We start from the raw sequence: 27,214 nt of genomic DNA on the forward strand, positions 1-27,214 counted from the left end.
AGGGTTTAGTTCAATACAAATTAAAACAAAAAATGATACACACTTAAATCCAAACAGTTTCCTAATTTGTTTGAAAAAAAAATAGGGGCTTGACACAACAATCTGTGAGATAGGATATAGATGTATTTACATGGACTTTTCATGATGAAAGAGTTCTTAATAGTAAATGTGTCAATGCTACTCCTCTTGAAATATATATTCTAGGAATCCCCTGGCTACCAGGCAAATGTTACATAGCCTCCAGCCAAGTACAGTTATAGCTCAGTTAACAAAGCCTCTGAGAAAAAAGCTCCTTTTTAGGTAAAGGTTTTCCCTTGACATTAAGTCTAGTTGTGTCCGACTCTGAGGATTGGTGCTCATCTCCATTTCTAAGCCGAAGGGACGGCATTATCCATAGACACCTCCAAGGTCATGTAGCCTGCATAACTGCATGGAGCGCCGTTACCTTCCCGCCGGAGGGGTACCTATTGATCTACTCACATTTGTATGTTTTTGAACTGCTAGGTTGGCAGAAGCTGGGGTTAACAGCAGGAGCTCACCCCGCTCCCCAAATTTGAACCCCCAACCTTTCGGTCAGCAAGTTCAGCAGCTCAGCTGTTTAACCCACTGCGCCACTGCAGGTAGTTAACAAAGTCTCTAAGAAAAAAGCTCCTGTTTACTCTTTTTACGCCTGCCTCCTGATCCGTTGTTTACCTGGAGAGTTTGATTATTTTTTACCATTGGCATTTTGAGAAGGGTGAAGAGGGGATGAAGAAGCACTAGACTTTTGCAGAAGTATGTCTTCAGTAAAGTGCAATAAAGCTTGAGCTGGGAAATAGTGGGATTCTAATCTAGTCAATCTTACTGTAGCTACAGTATGTGTTCTTGCCTATAAAATGGAAGTAAACAATACCTGCCTTCAGAATTCTTTACTGAGTGTGTGTGAATAGAAAAAAGAGAAAAAGGAACAGCAGATAAACATCCCTCTCCAGCTACTACCAATATCTTCAAACAGAACATATCCAACAGGCCCATAGACTTAGTAAAAAAGACTTGCAGACACAAGAGAAGTCCTGGATTTCTTCACACTCATAAGTCATCTTGTTTGCATGAGTCTTTTTCACTAAGTCTATGGGCCTGTTGGAGAGTCAGCAGAAGCAGGAGGTGGCACTTAGCTCAGCCAGACAGGCTAAGGTTGAGGCTGAGGACAAAATGGTGGGGACTGGTAGAACTATTGGGTCTGGGGTCCTTTCCCTTCCTCCTCTTCCTCCTCCACTAATGGAAAATTAAAAAAAAATATTCTAAGAACCTTAAGAAAATTATTTTTTCCTAAAATTAAAGCTTCAAAAATGAGTGTGTATCTTACATTTGATAGCACTTTAGATTTGGAGAAATACAATATTTTGATTATTTTTATTTAGATTTTATTTAGAAAGTCATCAACCATCAAAACATGGCTAAATGAATTTAGAAGATCTCTTTCTGAATCAGATTTGGCACTTGACTTCTGACCTGGACACTTCTACTATTTCCTAATGTGGACACCTACCAGAATGGGTCCTCAGGTGACCTGTGAGAGCATCTCTACGGCGACAAGCATAGTTACACAGGTGACACTTGAATGGCTTTTCGCCTGAGTGTAACTTTATGTGGCGGAGAAGGTTGCCTTTTTGAGTAAAGGATGCTCCACACTGATTACACTGGAAGGGACGTTCACCTACAGGGAGAACAAGAGGGAAAAATATGTGAGAACAAAACTCTTACATTATAACAGAAGGAAGATTCAGTGAGAAAGTTGTTTTCCAAGAGGCTCTATGACTTCCACCAGCTGCAGGTTTGATATAACATGAGCCTTTCAGACTAAACCTGCCAGTTCCTTAACGCTTCACTGGCTGGGTCAATTTGATCTGAAAATCTAATTTTTTTTCTAAATCAGAATGGCACATCACAATGCAAATTCAAACTCATTTAAATAAAGTGACTGCAACATTTTGTGTTGAAGAGCCACTCTTCCTGATCAGCAGTTTTGGAATAAACCAATATCCAATTTTGCATGTTGTGGCATTTGGTGGGGTTTTTAATGTGGCTTTTTTCAAAGGGTCTTTAAAATATGCCACTGAAGCAGCAAAATAAAAAGGAAACTCATTAAAAATGCATTTCAGGATCACAAGTTCATTTCAGCGTTACATTCTTATATTTAAATGAAAGGCACTTCATTATAACAGTTATAATAACTTCTTTTCATTTACATTTTCCCTATATTTTCCCTTTCAATTTCTTCTCCATTACCTGGCTGTCCCTAAGCAGCCAAATCAGGAAAGAGAAAGGCAAGGGGGTGGGTGAGGTGGGAGGACTAAAAAGAGAAGTTAAGACAGAGCAAAGGAACCTGCATCTCCTCTACAGAAGTCCTGACCCTGCCTGCAGATGAGGCATAAGCACACTGGTTGTGCTAAGTGCTTGTGTGTTTTATGTGTTGTCGAAGGCTTTCATGGCCGGGATCACAGGGTTGTTGTATGTCTTTCGGGCTGTGTGGCCATGTTCCAAAAGTATTCTCTCCTGACGTTTCGCCCACATCTATGGCAGGCATCCTCAGAGGTTGTGAGGTATGGATAAACTAAGTAAGGAAAGGAAAGAATATATATCTGTGTGGAGTCCAAGGTGTGGCAAGAGTTCTTTGTCACTGGGAGCCAAACATTAATGCTGGCACCTATGAACCTATGGACGGTGAGTCACAGATAGCAGCTCCTTATTCTGTTGTGTGCCTGAGACCCATAGTTCTTGCTAGATAAAAGCATATTAATACCAACAAAAGCACTGTTTGCTTAACTACCACTAACAGGGCAACAAAGAAGATTTTGTAGGGTCACTGCCCATTATTTTTACCTTTTCTACTATCCCTGACCAACTTTTGCCAACTTCCCAAACCATCATTTTTTTAAAAAGAAAAACACTCTAGTTCACCTCAGATTAAATAAAAATGTTATTAAATTGTTTAAAACTACAAAAATATGGAAAAGCTTTTTTTCATAGGGCAGAATCTTTAACATGAGTTTACACTGACTTGTTAACAAATCTCTTTTGTGAGTGCACTAAACTTTATACTAAGAAATAACGTAATCTCTAAACAATAATGAATGGCATGCTATACTGGTCCTTGTTTCAATGCTAGAATTTCCTTTTATAGAAGTAAACAAGAGAGGGCTCTGTGTTAAACTGTACATAATAAGTCTAACTTTTGTTTTACAAAAAAGTAAAAATTAACCTTTCAAATCCATTTTCTTTTTCTTAACATAAATCTATATATAAGGTCTAATTTCCAAACCATTCTTATCTTTATTGCTAAGAGTATAGTACCATTGTGCAAGACTGGGTTTTTCAGCTGGCTAGAAGGTGTAACTGGCTATGAAGTGCATCCAATCACAGCTTGATGATTCTTATCAAAATGTTCACAGCTTTGAATCAACTGCAACTGATTCCAATATGAACTTATAAAATTACACAGTTACAAGAAGCTAGCCCTATTCAGAGCACAAGGATCCAAAGATTGTTTTATAACTTATTTTGTCAGAATAGTGTTATAGAAATCTAATGATCAAGAATCCTGATAAACAAGAGTTCTTAAATCTTCAACAATATCGCAAAAGTAGTTTATGAGCTTTCTACATAGGTACTAAAATCCAGTTTAAAGCTGGCTCAATCTCAGGGTGTCCACTAAACGTAAACCTCCAATGCATGCGGCAACATGCATCCAGCCATAAACACTATATTTAAAAACTTACCAGAAATTCCAGATTAAATCATAAAAATCTGCTGAGGCAGAACACTGTATATAGCAAGCAGAGCAGAAAGCCAAGACCAAAATGCAGTGTGCTTGTGAGGACAGGGCTAGCACAGATTTCCTATGAAGTGAGTGAGGTGGTAGTCCTTTGTGATATTATAAATTTTTCTCAGGAGAAGGCGATGATTTACACTGTCATAAACTGCTGACAGGTCTATGAAGACAGCTCCTGTAATCTGCTGCCTTTCAAAACTGTCTTCTATGTGCTGAGTCAGGTTCAACACTTGTGATGTGCAGCTTTTACCTTTCCTGAGACTGGCTTGCTGTGGGGTCATACATTGCTCTATTTTTTCCATAGTTCTATGCAAAATAAATCTCTCCAAAACTTTGTAAAGATGGCACAACAAAGCGATTGGTCTATAGCTTTTTGAATCATTACAGTCTTGGCCCAGTTTCAAGATGGCTATGACTGTTGCTTTCCTCCAGATTTTAGGAATCTGACAGGATGCAATGCACTTGTTCATCAGCTTCAGCAGCCAGCACCTTGCTATTGGGTCAAAGTTCTTAATTTGCTCCATTTGTAGCTCATCCAGGCCAGCAGCTTTACCATTTTTACATTTATTGAGAGCCATTTCCAATTTGTAGATGTAAAAGGTTCATGATGGTTGTTGTTCTCATTTTCTGGTTGTCTGACTATTGGTTTCCTTCCTAGTTTGGTGGCAAGGTTGGGTTTTCCCTTCTTCAGAAGTTGATGCACTGTCTCATCTGCCTTTATGTTGGCATGGCTATTCGTTTGTGAAAGGTCATTGATCAGCCGTCTTAACAGCCTCCACACCTTCTGACTACTCCTGCCCATATTGACTTCTGTTATCAGCTTTTTCCAATGTTCTTTTTTGGCTTCAGAACATTCTGTCCTCCATCTCTGAAGCCAAGAAAGAACAGAGCAGGTTTTTACTATTTCAAAAAGGTGCTTGTATTCCTCAAGGACTGGGGCAACCATTTTGATCTTGTCATCTAACATGCCTGAGAATTAGGCCAATCTGCCTTTCTGAAGTTGAGTACTCATTTAAATTGGACTTCCTGAGCTTTTATAGTTGGAAACAATGGGCATATTATTGGCCGATGCTGTGTGTTAGGTATAGGTGGTCCCATTGATTTAGTGCATTGCTGCACAATGCTATCACTCACAAATAGGAGTTCTGGGTTATATCCTGGGTTCCATCTCCTACTCTTGTAGGATGGTGGGAGCTTACTATCATGAATAAGCGATAGTTCATGCAATTTTCTTTGAATTGCAAAGAATAAGATAATAGCACTAGGGACTCCTTTGTGATTTCGGTATGTCTAGTCATAAACCACACCTGATTTTCCTTCCCTACTACTGCCTGAGTTTTAGCCTGTTAAAGTACTGCAGTAGAGTCTCACTTATCCAAGCTTCACTTATCCAAGGTTTTGTATTATCCAAGGCAGTCTCCCTTTTAGTAGTCATTGTTTTTGTAGTAAATGTTGCCATGTTTTGGTGCTAAATTCATAAATACAGTAATTACTACATAACATTACTGTGCATTGAACTGCTTTTTCTGTCAATTTCTTGTAAAACATGATGTTTTGATGCTTAATTTGTAAAATCATAATGTAATTTTATGTTTAATAGGCTTTTTTCTTAATCCCTCCTTATTATCCAAGATTTTTGCTTATCTAATGTTCTGCTGGCCCGTTTATCTTGGATAAGTGAGACTCTACTGTACTTTAATGGGCTACTTCAATCCATGGAGTTTCACTGGGGCCTTGAAGAGGAACAACTCTTGTGCCTCTCAATTCTTAGACAGCTATTGACATCTGGTCAGCATTTTGTCCAGTAAGACAAAATTGACTTGCATTCAGTCAAGACTGGCATGTGGGCTGAGATGGAGACACTTTTTCTGCTAGTCAGGGCATCTAGTCTTTTAATAAGTGGAAGGCAGCTAATTAGAGGCATCGGGCATATTAATCCTTCCACCTGCCTTTACCATTGCAGCCACTCTGATTCTTTTTCCTTAAAACAGTGGTTCTCAACCTAGGGTCCTCAGATGTTATTGGCCTTCAACTCCCAGAAATTCTAACAGATGGTAAACTGGCTGAGATTTCTGGGAGTTGTAGGCCAAAAACATCTGGGGACCCCAGGTTGAGAACCACTGCCTTAAAAGATGACTGTGCACATGTTTTTATTTGTTTGTTTACATTTCTCCACTCTTTGCAATTTCTGCAGTGAGTCTGAATAAGCCTGAAAAAACTGATAGAATAAGTTATTCTAATGAAGCTTCAGTGCACTACAGTGGTGACGCAGAATCATGGTGAGACCAAAAAGCCTTTTTCTATCTTTGTAATGGTTCTGGCATTCTTGTCACTTCATTGGACTTCTAGAGACTTCCTTCTGAGCTTGGAGTAAGTGGGAGGGATGTCATTTTTTCACAAAATAATAATGGTGGACGCAAAGAATTGGCAAATGCCATATTGCTAGAGAAGCAAGAGTAAGCAAATGGAGAAGCAGCTATCCCAGGGACTGATATATCTGATATATCAGACTGATATATCTGAAATAGATTCTCAAATAGGTTTTCAGGAATGAGTGAATAGTGTCAAACATATGGAAATCACCTACACAGAAATAGAAATAAGCAGCTGTGCCTTCTCCACTACCTGCTATAATAACAGGAAAAGAATAATTTGCTAAACTCCCAAATCTCAGGATGCCGTTGAGGGGACAAGAGTAAGCACAGGAAAGGTGGCAGCCCTAATTTAGAAATCAGATCATAACTTGGGGAAATGATAACAAGCTACACCAGGGGTCCCCAAACTAAGGCCCGGGGGCCGGATGCGGCCCATCGAAGCCATTTATCCGGCCCCCACAGCACAAGGGCAGAAGGAGGTTGGACTAAATGGACTAAATTATTATTATTATTATTATTATTATTATTATTATTATTATTATTAACATTGAGGCTGGGTGGCCATCTGTCAGGGGTGCTTTGCTTGTGCCTTTTGGTGCAGAAAGGCAGAAGAGGGTTGGACTAAAAGGCCCAAGGGGTCTCTCCCAACCCTCTTTATTATTTTTATTTTATTTTATGACAGCAAACAAGCTAGACATGCTGGATTTCATATCACAAAATCACAAGTCGAACACTTCCCAAGTGTCTAGGACTGTGTGATGTATTTTCGGATGATGCGTGCAGATCCCAGTAGGACTAAATAGACTAAATGGCCCAAGGGGGTCTCTTCCAACCCTCTTTGTTGTTGTTGTTGTTGTTGTTGTTAACATTGAGGCTGAGTGGTCATCTGTCAGGGGTACTTTGCTTGTGCTTTTGGTGCACAAAGGCAGAAGAGGGTTGGACCCAAGGGGTCTCTTCCAACCCTCTTTTTCATTATTATTATTATTATTATTATTATTATTATTATTATTATTATTATTGCTCGGTAGCCAACTATAGTCCGGCCCTCCAATGGTCTGAAGGATCGTGAACTGGCCCCCTGTTTAAAAAGTTTGGGGACCCCTGAGCTACACTGTCAGGTCTGGTTCCAACCCAAAATTTTGTCAGATACAAATTTGATTACATATAACTATTCCCAATTTAATTCAGCCAACACATGGGGCTTACATCTTTGAAATGTCCCTACATTCAAATTTCCCTATGTTGGCAAAGACATTTTAGAAAATAATATAAATATTGTATGAGTTGAAAAAGAAAAAGAACCCCCCTGCAAAAATAAAATATGAGTTTGTGCACAATAAACATACAGAAGAAACCAGGTACAGTTTGGAGGGTGGCAGACCAATATTGGAATTGCAACTGCATGATATTTGATGAAGATCTCTGGAGCTGGAAAATGGAATGCACTTTTTGTACCTTATAGCAAAACAATCTGTCTTTTGTTTTTATGCTGATAACAAATGATTGATTGACTTCTTAACTGAAGATAACAACAATGTATTAGTAAATTTGTAAGAATTAAAATGTAGGAGCAATTATTATATTCTGGGATATGGACAAAGCCTTTATAATGTCAAACAGATCTTTCCTTGAAGAACTAGCAACTGTGGCCTTGGGTTGGAAAGAGCAAAGAAAGTGGGAAGTTAAAAATGGTATGGATACCTAGCTGACTGTCTGCTCTAGATTACATCCTTGAAAGGATAACCAAATATACATCAGGCCGAATCAAGAAGAACTGGGATCTGAAATGGGTAAGACTGACAGATAAAGTCAAAGAAAAAGGAAAATATATAGACCTGAACCATTCGCTCTTTACGATTGATCAACTGAAATAATACCTGAATGAAGGAAAGAAGATGGGGGGAAGGGTGAAATACGATAGACACAAGTGGGAGATAAAGGCGGAATCGGCAAAGTTAAGAGTACTAAGAAAATAACATTCAATATGTATAGTGAAATGGTGGTGGATTTTGATATTATTCTACCTGTGTTTACAATAAAAACATGTTGGAAAAAAGAAATAGAAATGTACCTATTTGCAAAATGATTTTATATTATATAAACTATCTGACAGAACTAAAATGTTGATCAATATCATGTAATCAGAAATGATATAATTCACATTATAATTTCTACTTTGTCTCTGAGGAAGATGCCAGAGCTTGGATGGGAATATTTGGGAAAAAGTGGTCCTTCCAATACACTATAAAATTACGGATCTTCCACAACTAGATTTCCTTTCCACGTGTAACTGATAAAACTGGATGTTATTTATGGTAGCACCATTACACTTCCTATGGGCCAAAAATAAATCAGGAAAAATGACAAAATAATGTAGATGCTGAATGGAAGAGGCAACTTGTTATGCCAAACCTAAATCTGTATTATCAGGTTATTTGTTTGTAGTGTATCATGTGTTGGAAATACACTACACAAGTTTTAATAGCAGAATAAAGTGAATAAAATATAAATCTTATTTGGAGGCTGTAGGCGCAACTAACTTTCCTCTGAATACCATGAACCCAATCAATGTTGGCTACATGAATAGTTGGAATTTAGGTACGAAATTATTTCCTGGTTTAAACTGCTAAACAAATTATTAATTGGCTGACTGGGCTAGTTACAGTCAACCAAGATCTGGAGGGTTGTATTTGTTAAAGAATCTATTTGGGAATCAATAAGATAAATAAGGATAAAGTTTAAGGAGTTATCAGAGAGAAAGAAAAGGAAAGCAAAGGAAGAGGGATTGATAGGCTGGACAATAGTAAAAATCTGTAGTCCATATTAAAATTTATATAAAGGTTCATACCAATGTTTTAATGTATCTCTCAGTGAATGCATTGATTCACACACTCTTCCTAAAATACATTCTTTGCAAGGAATTTTCTTTTATTTATGTGAGCATTTCGTTTGTAGAGATTTTGACTACAAAATAGAATCATAGAATCATAGAGTTGGAAGAGTTCACATGGACCATTTAGTCCAACCCCCTGCAGGAAAAGCACAAAGTATCCCTGACAGATTGAAAATGTTCATGGGCAGGGTTTGCCAATATTGGTACACACGTGTATTTTAACTTGCTTGTTTGAGAGCTGGGCATTAGAAATATTCAGGAAAAAAAATCTGGATTTAAAGGATTTCTCTACCACCCCTAAGAGTAATTTGAAGTACAGTAGAGTCTCACTTATCCAACATTCGCTTATCCAACGTTCTGGATTATCCAATGCATTTTTGTAGTCAATGTTTTCAATATATCATGATAATTTGGTGCTAAATTCGTAAATACAGTAATTACTACGTAGCATTACTGCATATTGAACTACTTTTTCTGTCAAATTTGTTGTATAACATGATGTTTTGGTGCTTAATTTGTAAAATCATAACCTAATTTGATGTTTAATAGGCTTCTCCTTAATCTCTCCTTATTATCCAACATATTTGCTTATCCAACGTTCTGCCGGCCCATTTATGTTGGATAAGTGAGACTCTACTGTATATTATCTGTGACTCAAGAAGTATATTCTCTGCAGAACAGCCAAAATCCTGTGTGACAAGATAAGTGGTGGGAAGCCATTTACGTAAGCTTTCCTTTTTTTTTCTTTCCTTCGCATGCTATTTCAAATGGAAGCACCACTATTCAATGCAGGACTGATTGACCTACATTGTTGTCAAGTATGAATTAACAACTTTCATTAAATACAAGATACCTGTGATGTATATGAATCCTGAATGGTGTACTGATGCTTAGTACATTACGTTTTTAGCTTGGCTCAGCAGCGGAGGGTTTCAATGAAATGTGAGCACAGCCAGGTTAGCGGATGGAATTCTATTCTGTGGCGTAGGAATACAGTTCAGTCAGCTTTAGAACCCTGCATTTTGTGAAAAATAGGAGGTGCTTGTTCTGCATGTCTACACTTGACAGCTGTGTCTATTATATGTAACAGGCCTTTTAAGTAGGGTCAGTCATTTATCACATTTGGCACTTAGTATGCCAGAGTTTTATTCATTAATCAAATATTTTAACAGAAGAATGGTCTGTGATATGCAGGATTTACACAAATTAGCAGCACCATTCTGTAAGCCTCATACCTTCATAGACACATACTTAAATGTGACTAACAGTTCATCCCATCTCCACTTTCAATTTTCAGAGTGCTGCTGAAACCTGGGGAACAAGAGTTATAGCTTCTTGATTCCTTTTATAATGTGAAATAAGTGAAATCATTATATTTTCTCTTTCAAATTCCTGATCACAAAACCATCTGTGTAAGCACACAAGCAGTGAACAGAGTGAGAAATTGTTTTTGTTTTTTGCACTCTACAACTGGATAGAGTTGATCGCTAAATAAGGAGAAGGCAAGTAAATAGGTAGTATTAAGACTGGCAAAAAATAGTATATAACTCAGAGCATGGGATTCAGTTTATGCTACCAACTGCTCTGAATCCTAAACCAGCCATGATATTATGTATTACTAGTAAATATTGGAGGCAGGGAATCAATCAACACAACATAATGGAAACATAATCATGTGATAGGATCAGATGAGAAGAGAAAGTGAACAGCTAGTGCAAACTATTTATTGAGCTGATGGAGGTAAGATAGGAAGATTCCCAAAGATCCGATTAAATTAGTTAAGGTTGTTACCTGTAGATAGTCTAAATGTTTTCAAATTCTATTCACATAGAGTGAAGATATGGTTGACAGAAATAATGCATGGAGGCCTTATAGACTTCTCTCCACCACTATAGTGCAGATCAGGCTAGCATCATCTGCAGCTTTCCAGGTGATTGGGCCTCCAACTCCCAGAAGCCCTAGCTGGCTGTCCAATGACCAGAAATTATGGGAGCTGAAGTCCAAAACACTAAGTGAGCTGCAGGTTGTGCAGGTTTAGACTCTAACTACGTGCATCACAAATTGATACTGAAACAAGCTATGTTCACTAAGCCAATTCATTTTGAAGTACTCATAGGAAGCCTGAAAAACACTGAAAAATCTGTAATGGGGAGTAAGCTTCCATCGGTGGTATGTTGTTGTGTGCTTTCAAGACCCCTAAGGGGTTTTTCTCACCAAGGTAAGTTCGGGGGGGGGGGGGGTATGTTTTTGCCTTCCTATGAGGCTGGGAAAATTATTTTCCCAAAGTTGGTTTGTACTGCTAAGCGGAGATTTCAACCTGTTTCCAGAGTTGTAGAATTGGCGCTGACCAACATATAATTAATTTTGAAAACTGCTACCAGTTTTTCCCAGGCTAGCTAGAAGGGTATTTAAATTTTAAGATCTCACACCAATGTTTTGCAATGGGTTAAACCCTTGTGCTGGCAGGACTGCTGACTGACAGGTTGATAGTTTGAATCCTAGGACAGCGGGTGAGCTCCCTCTGTCAGCTCCAACTCCCCATGTGGGGACATGAGAGAAGTCTCCCATAACGATGGTAAAACATCAAACATCCGGGTGTCCCCTAGGCAACATCCTTGCAGACGGCCAATTCTCTCACATCAGAAGTGACTTGCAGTTTGTCAAGTCACTCCTGACACACACAAAAATGTTTTGCAGAGTAGGTTATAGCAAAGCCAAGTAACCTTACCCTATGCCCTGGCTAAAAATTCCAAAATCTCCTGTAATTATGGAATCTCTAAGAAGCCATGGTTCTTTAGCAAGTAAAATGATACTGAACAGTTTAATTAGGACAGAACATTTGAAAAATGCTACATGAATACTTTGGTGTTTCAAACTGAAAATCCAAGTGAGATTAATGTTACTACTGGTATTGGTATAATTAAACAATAATTTTAATAATTGCATATAACATCTGAATTTTGTTAGATACACATTTTCCAACCAAAAAGAACTACTTTTAAAAATGTCTTCTTAACATTATTTTTTATTATTTTAAGATTTAAAAAAGAAAGTGACAAATCCAAGAGGTACATCTAATAATAGAATGTTGATTATCTTAGGATACTGGAACCAAAATGACAGCTCATATATATATGATAAATGAATTAGACAAATTGTGAGGTAGAAGAACTCATTTGAAATAATCATGCAAAGTAATAATTTAGATCGTATGTAATTTAACCTTTGTTGCCTCAATACCAATTTTCTCAAAAATATTTTTTCTTCTTTGAGTTTTTTTTTCATGTCAGGAGCAACCGGAGTTGCTTCTGGAGTGAGAGAATTGGCCATCTGCAAGGACGTTGCCCAGGGGACGCCCGAATGTTTTGATGTTTTACCATCCTTGTGGGAGGCTTCTCTCATGTCCCCACATGGAGCTGGAGCTGATAGAGGGAGCTCATCCGCACTCTCCCCGGGTGGGATTCGAACCTGGCAGCCTTCAGGTCAGCAACCCAACCTTCAAGTCACGAAGCTTTTATCCCCTAGGCCACCGGGTAAAAAACCCTATGTTTTAACCGTAGGGAAAAAATCACCTAAATGAGTAATCTTTAACAGAATTAATCTTGCATTAAATAGACAATCCCTTTAACAATCTATGCTTTAAGTTTCAGGAGATAAATCCAATAATATCACAACAACATTTGGATTCATGAAACATCAAATTTGTCTTCTTCTAATTATTATTACCAGAATGCCCCCATTTCCATTATTAGACTCTCTTCCCACAAATATAATAAGAAGTGATCTCCTCACTATTCCTTCAGAGACACCACCAATTTTTGAATCAATTTCTTGGTTTATATGATCCAATTTCTTCTATGGTTCTACAATAAAATCTCAATTTATTTTCAGACTTTTTACTCTATGTTTACTTTGCCAAGTATAGTCTGATGGTCCATAAAACTTGCCAATTTTAAATAAAAACCTTCAGTTGATTTTCAGTCAACACAATTTTTCCTACATGTAGTCTTTTTCTCAAACTTTTTAAAAACTTGACTAGAGATTTACATTTTAACCCAGGCAATTGTTACGATGTTGAGATCCATTGGTTTTACCTCTAGTGGAAAATGGACTGCATGATGTATCTATTAACAATTCTATTTTGGTATTTCAACCATTTTACTATGAAATGTTTTATAAACAAATGATATAAAGTGAATTATTTATATTCTAGTGTTCATAGAACTGGGTTACCTTTGAAAACAATATAAACCAAGAATCACTTTTTAAAGGAATGTAGAAAATGGTAATGCCAATTGCTGGCCAAATAAAACAGATCTGGTTTAAACCAATTTGATAATGCTTTTGGTAATAATATAACTGAAAGGGTGGGATAAAAATAGAATATATGGAATCAGAAGCAGTTAAAAGAATTGCTATAAATTGATTCTAGTAAAATAAAGAAATAATAATAATAATAATAATAATAATAATAATAATAATAATAATAATAATAATAATAATAATAATTCCCTGCTTTATCTCTCCTGCAGGAGACAGGTAAAAGATAGCTGAATTGTGAACTGTTAGCTTTTTTACGTGGACTGTGTTCCAAAAAGATTGAAATCTTAAGTGTCAATGGAGAACAGAGGTACTAGTTTTCAGTTAAATATGTACTATTTACTCCCACCCTCTCAGTAAGCATGCATTTGTATATGCACCTGTACTTGCATACAGCTTTGAATCCAACAAGTGAAAATTGCCCTACTGGAAGAAGGAATCTATGGTTTATGTTTTATCAAATTGTTTGGATTTTTTAAAGGAAAGCTTCCCTTGAATGAGATGAAAAAACTGTTAATAATTAAAATAAAGATGCCTTGAATATCATGCAAGAAAGCATATGTTCACAAAACTCACAATGAGGTAACTTTTTCAGTGGCTAAGAAAAAATAAACTCAACTAGGCCTTACCAGTGTGGCTTCTCTTGTGAACCATAAGCACATTGGGACCGATGCAAATTATCCCACAGACATCACACTTTAGCTTTCCGTTAGGGAGCCGAATGCCTCCAACTCCTGACATGGCTTTGTTGCCACTGTGTGAACCATTTATTTTCTCTCCAGAGGCATCAAGCATTCGTAAATCCTCTGCACATTCTTCCCCATTCATTTCACAGGCACGCCCATTCTCTTCATCACTCTGTGCCTCTATTTTAATATTACTGGCTGAAAGAAACAATAAAGGGATGCCACTCAGTGTTTTTAAATGGACAAAAGCATCGTGGCAAAGAAACAATGAGCACAAATGAAAGCATTTCTCAGCAGAAGTTACAATACACTTAAGGGATAAATTACAGCAACACTTACGTTTCTATGTGGGCACTGGAATTATTTCAGCAGCATGGTTAATAGTAGGCAATTATTTTACATGGATACCTCTAATTTCCTTTCATTATTATTAAATCCGACATTAGGTGCAAAACAATGAGATCAAGCGCCAGCAGGCAACAAGAGTTGCTTAGTGCCAGTATTGTTGCCCTCTAAAGGAACTAGAGCAATAAGGAGTACTGTACACCCATCATGGCCAGTCAAACTCCATTGGCCATGAATTGTGACTACCAAGTAATTGGTAAACCTGTCCATTTTAAAAGCAATTCCAGCCAGGCAACAAAGGCAGGAGATTGAGTCCCACAAATACGTGTGTGTGTGACTGATAGGATGCATTTGGCCAGATGGTTCACACATTATGCAGATCCAACATGAGAGAACTGGGTGTTTTGCTTTTTTTTTTTTACTTCAGAGAATAAATGGAACCAGAAATAAAAAACAGTGTTTATCTTCCAATTCTTTTCTCAATTCACAAGTAATTGTGAAGATATTTGAATTACTTGTACAGAAAAGGTACAAGCCTAAAGTCATAAATGGAAAATTTTCTTCTCACAAATCTGAATATACTAAAAGTAGAGCATTTTTTTCACATACAATATAGTAACAAATGCTGTTCTGATAGGTGATTGTTATCTTTATGCACATGCATTACAGATCTAAAAATTCAGAGAATGAACTGGATGAATGGCTTGCATTCAGTTAGAATAATCTCATCAGGCAGAAGCAAGGTACATGGCCAGAAAAGGTGCATGGTTTGGCTCTTGCTGGCCTGGGCCACCTCAGACTGGTTGCTTAGACTAGAGGATGACATATTGGAATGCTCTCACATTCTTTTTTTAAAGCTTTCTTAAGGCAGGAAACTAGGACACTGGGGAGAAGATACACTGTAGACCTGGTGAAGCACCAGTGGAAGAGAAAGCTAAAAATGCTGTAAAAATACCACTCCCATGATTCTATAGCACAGAGAGCAGGTTCTTTGGGCAGATATCATTCTATTGTGGTGCTGCACTCCATGGCATCCGTGCTCTCATGGCTCAAATTCCCACTTCAGTTTTATTCAACCCTCACCTCTCTTCCAACTCTATGATTCTATGATAATTTGTTCTGCCAACTCAGTGAGCCCAGCATCTTTCTTCAGCACCTTCCCTTTCTGAAGAGCCCCAAGTGTACAGCTCATTTGTTGCCCCAATTCCTTTCCCTCTTGAGAGGAGAAAGGACTTTGGGGAGGTGACATGACTTGAAGCCATCCATCTTCATTTTTTATCATTGTACCAAAATGTCAAAACTGGATACAAAATCTGAAATGTATGTTGTAATACAAAAATGTAATTTCAAAATGTCTCCAGTTAATTCAAGATTGAGTCAGTGATACTAAGAAAAAACACAGTGAGTGAATGAAGCTGCCTGTCCCATTAATTTGAATGGGTTTCATCTCTAAACCATCAGATTAGCATGGATTCAAACCACTGCACTTTTTTTCTTAGTCCTGCAGCTTGCTTCCATCTCCAGTTCAAAACAAAAAATAAAGGCGGGAATTCAATCCTGTGCACACACCTGGAAATAAATCCCACTCATGAATACACTTGAACGTGCTCTTCACTTGTCTTAAAAGAAAATCTAGTGTGTTTTTAGGAAGTCACTTTTTAAAAAATACCAATCTGATTTGAAAAAATACGTTTTTAAAATGATGGCTTGGAACTATTAGCTACATAGTCATATCAAACTGTCCCAAGTCTTATCATTTTCTGCAGTGCTGGTGTGGGAAATTATTCCCTTCCACCAACACCAGAAACACACCCGCAAACACACATATTACCGGCCAAGTCCAAAGATTACCAAGCATTGTAAGGAGAACTGCTGTTCTCATTTAAGAACAGATTGGTAATTTTAGATAGATTGGGTACAAGCAGATTATTCATGTAATGAATAAGGGAAGATATATTAGTCACACACTCTAAATTCCACTGTCCTGATACAACAATGGCTAGCCAGCAAAGAAACTCTGTGCAAGTATTGCATTGCCCTGACAGTGAAGTGAAGAAGAAACTCACAGCTCAGAAGCTTCTACATTAAAATTTGTGGCAAAGGTGAAGCTGTCTTACTCTGAGTCAGGCTCCTGATCCAGCAAATCAAGTCTGTCTTTTAATTTTTTTAAAGCTACAATCAACATATAATAAAAAGAAATGAATAATACATATAATACAAAGATACAACACACACTACCAACTACAAACCACTTCCAGCTACAGCTACTAAACTACAAACTATTAAACTTACAAAATTATATAGTAAATCAAAGAGATGCAAAATATATATTGTAGAAAAAAGTTAAGAGTTTTTCCAGCTTTCCTACCAATGTTGAGTATGATACTAAATCCTATTTTCCCCACACTCATGCAATTTCACGTTTCTACTTCTTGTTCCAAACTACAGTGAGCCCTCAAGTTTGGTTACAGGACCTCTTGAAGATGACAAAATCCATGGATGCTCAAGTCCCATTATATACAGTGACATAATAAAATATATAAAATAGAAAATGACAAAATTAAATTTTTCTTTTTGTATTTTTTAAAACAATCATTTAAGAGATGATGGTTGAATCTGTGGATGCAGAATTATGGATATAGAGAGCTGACTATTCTAATACTCAACCTCCAGTTAATTTCTTCTTATAGTTCTCTTTCAAAAAGAAATTAAAAGTTTTCAATCTTTCATGAAACTCCCCCAATTTTTTTCTGTGAAACTCCCTATTTCTGCCAGTTCAAACACTTTTGCTATCCACTATCCCAGGTTGGAATTTCTTTTTGTACTACAATCTTGGAACATTGATCATGTCAGTTCTTTTATGTTCCCCCTCCTTCCATCCACCCCATTAAAACAGTTGTGATTTCAATTGGATTTTTCTTTTAAATACCTTCTGATTCAGTTTATGTATCCATTTCCAAAATTATTTTGCTATGTCAAGAAGTCCTCCACATATGAGAAAATGTTCCCTCTTGCTGCTTTGCATGCATTTCCCACATATATTAGTAACTCCTTAGCAATACATAGCCAATTTTTCTCAATTCATATTATACATTTTGTAAAATTGTCCTTATGATCATACCACAAAATAAATTTTGAACTCTTCAATTACATTTTCCAAATTGTTCCATCTGTATATTATATACCGTATATACTCAAGTATAAGCTGACCCTAATATAAGCCGAAGCATCTAATTTTACCACAAAAAACTGGGGAAACTTATTGACTTGAGTAAAAGCTGAAGGTGGAAAACACAGCAACTACTGGTAAATTTCAAAATAAAAATATGACATTATTTTGAGGCATCAGTAGTTTCAATGTTTTTGAATATTTACCGTATTTCAAAGGAAAACAGTAAACTAGCTCTGTAAGTGGAAAATTAGGGTCAACAAAAACATATGGTATTAACAATAACTTAATAATAATAACAACAACAACAACAACAACAACAACAACAACAATTAAAACTTCATTTGGATTTCATCCTATCTCCCCATGGGGACTCAGGCCAGCTTCCAACATAGTAACAGGCAAACATTCAATGCCTACTACATAAATAATGCAGAGCTAGATATAGATCTATAATTATATATACTAATTTCACATATGCATTTCCCCCAAAATGTTTGCAAATCCTCTCTCTATATATGTGCATTTTCCTCCTGCAATATTTGCAAGCCTTCTATATATATATTTATATCTATCTAGAAATCTCTATGTGTGTGTGTGCATTTCCCCTGCAATATTTACAAGCCCTATATATCTATATTTATATATCTCTATCTAGACATCTATGTATATAAATAATTATATCTGTATAGGATTTGCAAAGACTTGCAAATATGTGAGGCGAAAATTCATATATAAAATAATGTATACACATAGATACAGATATACAGGTACAGTAGAGTCTTGGTTATCTGAGATAAAGGGGTGAGTCCAATCTCGGATAACCGAACTCCTCGGATAAGGCGAGGGCTGAGGGACATCTCCCCTGATCTCCCTCAGCCAGGCCCTTGCTGCAGGAAAGAGTTTCCTCCAGCAAGGGCCTGGCTGAGGAAAACCCACAGCACGGATCTCCCTTGGCCAGGTCCTGACCGAGGGAGATCCGGGGAGACGTTCCTCGGCGAGGGCTCGGTCCTTGGGAAGCACCCCACGAGTGCTGCTGCTGCAGCAATCACAGAGCGCATCTGGGACGCTTCCTCCTCCCTCTCCTTCTCTCAAGCTCCCTTCACTCGAGAGAAGGAGAGAGAGAGGGAGGGGCACCCCCGGTGGCACCTGGGATGATACGGAGGCTCGGTTAACTGGGGCTCAGTTAACCAAGACTCTACTGTCTTTGGAAATCTGTAGATATCTATATGTATATAGGATTTGCAAAGACTTGCAAACATAGGAGGGGGAAATTCATATATAAAATTAATGTAGTTAGATAGATATAAATATAAAGGTACATAGGGATTGCAAAGGCTTGTAGGGGGAAATGCTTATATATCTATAGCAGAGATTAACAAATTTTTCAGGGGAAAATGCTTTTATAAGATATATATATATATATATATATATATATATATATATATATACTTCCTGACTTGCAAGGGCTTCTTTCCCTTGTCAAAACATTCCCTTGGTTAATAGCGAGGGAGGCTTTGGAAAAATAAACACTGATAAGCGAGGGTAAGATGAGAGATAAATATATCATATATTGCAAGCAACGGCCTCCAGGGTCCGCTGCCGGCTTGACCTTGACCCGATTATAAGCCGGGGGAGGCTTTTTCAGCTCATAAAAAGGAGCCAAAAAACCCAACTTATCTTCGAACATATACGGTACATCATATCTTAAAACATATTCCTCTTCAATTTATAATAACAGCTTATTCATTTTAAAATGTTTATCATCTGTAAATAACTTAAAATCAAATTCCAATTTATTTTATGCAAGAACATGTTTAATTCTCAAAGAGCTGTCTGTACAAGAGCCATTGAAAATTATGTCCCTCTGATTCTGATACTCCATCTGTTTTTAATTCTGTTCTATTTTTCTCAAACAATAAAAGGTCTTGGGATGTTACCCATTTCTCTTTTGCACTCCTCTATCAATTCTGACAAAGGCATTTTATGTAGAAAACCACAAAAGCATAACCTTAGTTTATATCTATTTCATTTCTGGAAAAAAATCAGTTCTTAAAATAGTTTCTTACATAATTATTGAAATACACATTTGCTTTCACTTTATCATACCATAAAAAACATGCCAGCCAAATCATGCCCTTAGAAACCCAATAACCCTATTTTTTAAACTTTATCCAATCCCTTAACCAAACCAAAAAAAACAAGCATAAAATACAATTTCAGATCCAACAAATCTAATCCTTCTCTTTGTTTTGCATCTTGGAGAACTTTTTATTTCACTCTTGGTGTCTTCTTTTGCCATAGAAAATTTGACAAATCCTTCTGCCATTTCATAACATCATTAGTTAACATTGGTATGGTCTGGAATAAAAATAACATTTTGGCAAAACATTTATTTTTATCATTGAAATTCTCTTTAGCAGTGACAACTTAAGTTTATCCCATCTCTACAAGTCTCATTTGATTTCATTCCAAGTTTTAACAGTTATCTTGTTTGACATTAGGTAAAGGTAAAGGTTTTCCCCTGACGTTAAGTCCAGTCGTAACCGACTCTGGGGGTTGGTGCTTGTCTCCAGTTCTAAGCTGAAGAGCTGGCGTTGTCCGTAGACACCTCCAAGTCATGTGGCCGGCATGACTGCATGGAGCGCAGTTTTTTTTTGTTTGACATTACAGTGCCTAAATATATCACTTAATTTTAAAATCAAAGTTGTCCTTCAGTTTCAGTTTGTCTTCCTTTTTCATATTTTTGGTTATCATCTTTATCTTTTGCTTTTTAATTTTAAACTCCATCATATCTCCCAGAGCTTTAATATTTTTAACAATTTAACTTTCCACAGGGCTTTCTAGCATAATCACTAAGGGCAGATCTACACTGACCATTTAATGTAGTTTGGAGGCAGCTTGATAGCTCGGTGGTTATACAACAAATATCACAAATGTCTGCTGCAGTGTGCTTTAAGACTTTTTAACCAGGATTAGCTAAGTCAAGTGATATTCCAAAATAGAGCTTTATAATAATAATATATATGGTTTATAATATAATATAATATATAAACCATATGACACGACAAAATAATATAAAACTCTACAGAATGCAAATTGCTGTGAGGATACCGGAAGACCTCCACACATGCGCATTTTGGAGGGAGGAGCTGAACCCCCCCCCCCCCACACACACACACACACACATTCTCTGCTGCTGTCAAGGCATGGATCCTGTGTATCCTGGAATTGTTTCATGGGCAGCCTCTGCAGTGTGTAAATACCATCTGGGTGCCAAACCTGTTCCAGGGCTTACAATATAATCATCCAAACAGTGAAATCGCTCTCTTATATGTTAGTTTCACCCTGGATTAAATGATCAGTGTAGATGTGACCTTCATTATCTGCAAAAGCTCTTAAGAATCACTTTTTAAATATGCAGCCCTTTAATGCTCTAATATTATAGGCCTATTTAATATTTCTATGGTCAAAACAAATAGATTAGAGAAAGGGCAACCTTGCCCTGTACTCTTTTGGATTTTACATGGGTATGTTAATTATCTATTACTGCTCTGCTTATATAGCATAAATTGCTTTTATCCAGGCTGTGAAATGCTGACCAAAACTCTTTTTAAAAAAAATTCCAAAAAAACCAAAAAACCCCACAAAATCTTGAGTTCAAATTTCAAAAACCTTTTCTGTATCCAAGTTTATTTCTTGTTACGACTTTCCAAATATTCCAAAATATCTTGGAATATTGTGCTGTCGCACGCTGGGCCTATAATAATGCCTTCTATATGCCCAACAGAAGCTGGGGTGCCTCAGCTGAAGGGTCCCATACATTTCCCAACACAAAGTTCTAATGAGGTTTCCAAATAAGTTCAACAAAGTTCTTTATTTGGGCTTAAATCTTCAAACAAATGCTTAAATCTTCAAACAAATGAAATAAATGCTTTATAACCTTGGAAAACCGGTAGCTTTAAACCGGTAGTAGGTTTAAAGATTTTAACAAAGATTGCCAATTTGTTGGCCCTATGAATGCACCCTGAGGGAAGCTACCTTATTGCTTAAATAATTTTATACAAACTAGTAGTGCAATAAAAGGAATTCATGTAGCCCAAACCCTGTCAGTGCCCTCCATAAACACCATCCTGCCCCCCCACTCAAGTGAAGGCTTTGATGCAGGGACCATTTCATCCTAGAGGTTTTATTTTTCCTTAATTTGGATAACCCCACCCACTGCCTCTACCTTAACCCTTTCCTATGGCACACCTCAAACAGGAATTGATCAGCAAATGAACAAGAGGTTTGGGGAGCATTCACCATGATTTACAGGAGCTGTGCTTGACCTACACCCAGAAAGCACTGTGAACCCAACCACACTTGCCATGGATGATGGGACTTGCACTGATACTGTGACCTCCACCAACAATGGATAGGGACCAAACCTGGCACAGAGAACCCCAACTGAACCTAGCTGACGACGGATCTGCACCAAATTTGACACACAGACCCAACATCGCTATCCTCGCATAAAGGCAAGGTTGGGGGGGGGGGGTGATTATTCTTGACATATGGGAGTTGCAGTTCACCCTTTTCCAGAAAGCACTGAACCCAGCCAACAATGGATTTGGACCAAATTAAGTCTTATTAACTAACATCCCAAAACAAACAATGCCTTACTCTAATAATCTGGGCACTGCTGGGTCCCCAAGCTAGTGTTTCCATAAACCCCACTTCCAGAAAATCAAGTTAAATGTTTGTTGTGATGGTAGATAGAGCTTTTCCTTGAAAGTATGAGGCCATTCAGATTGGTGCTATAGTGATCTTGATATTTTGATTGCTGTAAAGTTCTAATTTACTGCAAAGGAAATGTTGAACTATTGTATTTGCAAGTCTGAGATCAGTGGGAGATCTTTCCTTTCTCCCATATTTTCCTATTTTTTCTTATATTTTATCAAAAACCCCTTGGGATTCTGTACTATATTCAATGTGTATCATCACTATTTAAACATCAGAGGGATTCCTTCTACCTTTTCCCACCTAAATGAAGTCCTTTTCTGCTTCAGGTAGTCTGTCAAAAGATGGTAATTTTAGTTCTTCCTTCTAGAAATATCTTTTATTACAACCACCACTTTCTCTCCAACTTTCATTCTATTTTCATAATATTGTTATAGAGCTTGATCATTTAACATGATCAATATTGAAAAATATTCAAATTGATTTAATCCAAAGCAAATATAAATAATTATAACAGCAAAAAGAGGCAGTGCATTAACCACAGTAAACATTTTTGCTTATTTAGCCCACAATCCAACCAGAGCTAAGCATTTGTATTTGCCTTTTTGTAATTCCTGGCACCAAGTCCAATATTTTATATCCAGCCTTAATTTTTCATTCTAATATATATTGGAGCAATATGTTCAATTCTCCACTTTCTCTTTCTTTTTAATTTTTAAAGCATTATATTGCTATAATATATTAGTAAAATGCACTTTTGCACTATAACTGTGATATTTTATTTAAAAATAAGAGAGGAAATAACCAACTAATCCAAGCAAGACATAAAAACATTGTGAGAACTCTTGCTTCTTTAGACCAATTTGGAAGAGCCCACAGATGATATTACTGGTATATCTCAGCAAAGTAGAAATAAAATTGAAAGAACTACACCGTAGAGCAACTTGAGTATGTTTCAGCAAAGTACAGAAAAACACAGATGAATTGTAATGCAAGAGTGATGGAGATAACATGTGCAAGATGGGAAAGCTTGGCAATACACTGATAATGCATGCACAGCATACTTACAAGACAAGGATCTGGGGATGATGGTGTGAAAATCCCTAAAGCCTTCAGCCTCATATACAGCTGCAATAAAGAAGGTAAAGAGGATGCTAGGTTGTAAGGTGGCCTGTAGCGCAATTCAAAGAACTGCAAAAGACACTGTTTTCATGAAAGACACAGGAATCACTACCAATAGAGATAAAACATAGAAAGAAATTACAGTACGGAAGAAAGCCCTTAGTACCTAATTTTGTGAATGCACTAGGAACATTTCATGTTCCAGCATTTCAGATTTGAGGGGGAGGGCTGTTCTTAGAATAAGTGAAAGAACAGTGATTAGAAATAATGAACTGCAAAACAAAGAACAAGAACAAAGCTATTCTAACAGAATTTATTGTGGTTGTTTCTAATGAGTTATAATAAGCACAGCAATGTTAGTAACACAGGTCACTCAACCTATTTTAAAGAGAAAGGATTTGTATTTTTGACATGTGCCTAATATATAGGTGCATTTAACAACCTTAGAATCAGCAACATCTACAATGCCATATAATCCATTTTCTGAATCCAGATTATCTGCTTTGATCTGGATTATATGGCAATGTAGACCATTCCCTGAGCTGCATTTCCTAGGATACCATATGACAAAAGATATCCAATCTAAGCCTGTGCAATAGACATGCTACTAGAGATCATTAGCCTTGGAATTTTAAACATATTGTGAGCTTGTTGAGAAAAATAAAATGAACTAATATTAACAAAAATCTTTAAATCACAGAGTTTGATGGAACCTCAAGAGCCATTTTCTTCTTATTAGTTGAATAGTTCATGGAAGAGAGTTCATAATGGATGTGCATTTCTTAAAAGTGAGATATTGATGGTACAATTTCAAACAGTTCCAATGAGGAGGAAAAATTGGAGGTGTTTAAAGAAAATGCATGTTTTAACTGAACTAAGGTTTAAGAGGGAAATGTACAAGAAATGGAAAAGGGTGGAAATTACCAAAGTGGAATTAAAACAAATTGCCAGCATGTTTAGGAAGAAAGTTAGAAAAAAAAAGTGCAGCATGAGCTCATGCTAGAAAAGTCAAAAACAATTAAAAGGGCATCATGGTCAAAATCATGCAAAAGGAAGAACAAGGAAATAGTGGGGTCACTGTCTGTAGAAGATGGCAAACTGCTAACGAGGGACAGAGAAAAAGCACAACTATTCAATACATTTGCTTTTGTCTTCTCCAGAAAAACAACAACAGTGTTTGACCAGGGTACAATGAAGCAGATAATGCAGGAAAGCAAATACAGCACAGAATAGGGAAAAAAGGTAGCAGACCAAAACCTAGCTACTCTAAATGAATGTATATCTCCAGGGAATGGTGAACTACATTAAAAGGTATTACAAGAACTGGCAGAAGTAATATCAGAATTAAGGGCAGTAATATTTGAAAATTCTTTGAAAACAGGAATTATGGTCCCCTTTCCCCTTCCTTTCTCTTTCCTCCTTTCTTCCCTTACCTTCCTCATACAATTTCCTCTATCCTTTTTTTTTTACTTATCCAACCTTTTCTTGGAAGTCACAGTCTCTGCCTCAGAGCAAGGCACAGGCACACATCCCTTCCAAAATATAAATCTTCATTAAATCGCTTATGTGGTGGATGGTCTGACTGTGGCCTTCAGGGCTGGGTATGGTGTGGTCATTTTTTCTGCCAGTAGCTAATCCTTTCTATCCATTTTTTTGCATCCTCGTCTCAAAACAGGGTGAATTTGTACTTCAAACCCTGCAATTATTTTAAATTGGGTAATGAGGGATATGTGTGCCACGTTTGGTTTAATTAACGCTTTGTGGTACAAACCAACCAACATATATGTGTACTTTGAATTTTATATAGAGGGAGAAATGCAGCAGATTGTTTTTGCTGTTACTGAGAATAGAACATGGAAAAATGGATTCAACTTGCAGGAAGAGTGACTTCTTGACAGTAGGTGCTGTTTAACAGTGGAATACACTGCCACAGATTGTGGAGGTATCAGTTCTTGGTAGCTCTCAGATACAAAGCAGGCTCACACAGGCAATTCCTTGGAAACACTTTATTGATATCCTTCTTTCCAAGATGAAAGAGAAGCTACTACTAACTAAAGCCCACCAAAACCTCAGCATATCAAAACCACCACCACCCCTTGCCCCCCTTCTCTTCTACATCTAACTGCTAACATTCCATTCTCAGGCCTCGAAGGCCAGAGCAGGTCACAAATCATTGTTCCCTCCCAACCAGATGGCCCTTATCGATTAGGCCATTCCTTTACTCCCATCCCAATTTGATGGCAGGATGGGAACTGATCAGCTTGGTGTGAATGCTGGGCCAATCACATCCTGACATGACTCCCCCCCCTTTGTGAAGATGGCCCTGTGGAGAGAGGGAAGAAACACAAAAAACAGTCAGGGCCCAGGCTTGTGGGAGAAGTGTTTGTGAAACAGTTTTTTCAGTCCGGGGGCCTTCACATGTTCCGCAAGCACCCACTCAGGGTGCAGAGACGAACATGAAACACTGGGTGTACTTTGCGCCAATTGTGAGGCAATTGTAATTTTATAGCCACAGGGTTTATCACAGCTGAAGTAGGGAAGGGTCCAATGTACTTTGGGCTCAGCTATTTGGATAGTTGTGTAGATTTTAAATACTTGGTTGACAAATATACTAAGTCTCCCACTTTAAAGTCTGAATGTATTGCTCTCTTCTTGTCAGCATATTTTTTGTAATCCATCTTGGCCGAATGTAATGCGTCCTTATCGAAGGCCAAGAAGCTGTACTCCTCCCCCCCCCCCCCCAGTCTCCCGGCGTGATGTCGGCAGGAGGGTTCATCTGTAACGCTGGGAAGAGCGGAAAATCCCTGCCTCCTACTGCCTTAAACGGTGAAACTCCAGTGGAGGCATGATCCGAATTATTATAACATTACTCCGCCAATGGGACAAGGGCGACCCATTGATCTTGTTGATATGTGCTATAGCACCGAAGGAACTGCTGAAGGGTCTTTTGGACCCGTTCTGTGGCTCTGTCTGTTTTGTGATGGAAAGCAGTACTTAGGGCCCTTTCAGTTCCCAAAAGCCCCAGGAAGGACTTCCAAAACCATGAGGTAAATTGAGGTCCCTTGTCACTTATAATCCGTTTAGGACACCAGTGCAAACGAAACACATGTTGCAGGGACAATTTGGCCAATTCAGGCGCAGAGGGGAGTCTCTTAAGGAGGATGAGGGCTTGTTTGGAGAACAAGTCAATTACAGTCCATATAGTGTTAAATCCATTACTATCAGGTAAGCCTACAACAAAGTCCATAGCAATATGAGTCCATGGCTGTGAGGGATTGGCCACTGATTGTAATAAACCCGAGGGCTTGCCCACTTTTTGTTTAGCTTTAGCGCATACAGGGCATTCCTGTAGATAGCCCTTTACATCTTTGTGTATGGTAGGCCACCAGAATTGCCTGTTTAACAACTTTAAAGTCTTTGTAAATCCGAAATGGCCAGAAAGGTTAGAGTCATGTGCTTGAGCCATTACCTTACATCGGAGGCTTTCAGGCAGTTAATATTTAGAGCCATATGTCCACAGATCCCCTTCTAGGGACAATTCATTTTTATGGGACTGAAGCCAAGTGTCTGATTCAGCGGCTTTAATTCCTGTGACAATTCTTGGACTTGGTCACTAGGGGGAGGCTTGTCCCCGATTTTGGCCCGGGTTTGCACTAATAACCCTAATTGCTTTTTTGAGAACACAGTTCACACTTCACCCGGGGCCGAATAATCAGCCTCGGATATGCGTGAGAGCATAGGATTTGCAAAGACTTGCAAACATGTGAGTTG

The 27,214-nt window shown here is 37.7% G+C and overlaps 1 protein-coding gene across 12 annotated transcripts in view; it reads right to left on the reverse strand.

The window, feature by feature from the left end:
- ikzf1 (IKAROS family zinc finger 1) overlaps positions 1 to 27,214 on the reverse strand; it is a 107,577-nt gene that overhangs the window by 35,381 nt on the left and 44,982 nt on the right. For 4 of the 12 annotated variants that reach the window (XM_008112934.2, XM_062984276.1, XM_008112932.2 and 1 more), the window contains exons 4-6: positions 23,390 to 23,449; positions 14,029 to 14,283; positions 1,529 to 1,696 (exon numbers count right to left, since the gene is read on the reverse strand). In XM_008112934.2, the coding sequence (XP_008111141.2) occupies positions 1,529 to 1,696; positions 14,029 to 14,283; positions 23,390 to 23,449 (483 nt within the window). The remainder of the gene's footprint in view (positions 1 to 1,528; positions 1,697 to 14,028; positions 14,284 to 23,389; positions 23,450 to 27,214) is intronic. The other 8 variants (XM_062984278.1, XM_062984277.1, XM_003222231.3 and 5 more) reach the window with 2 other exon arrangements.

This window comes from Anolis carolinensis, chromosome 6 (assembly GCF_035594765.1).
Source record: "Anolis carolinensis isolate JA03-04 chromosome 6, rAnoCar3.1.pri, whole genome shotgun sequence".
NCBI lineage: Eukaryota > Metazoa > Chordata > Lepidosauria > Squamata > Dactyloidae > Anolis > Anolis carolinensis.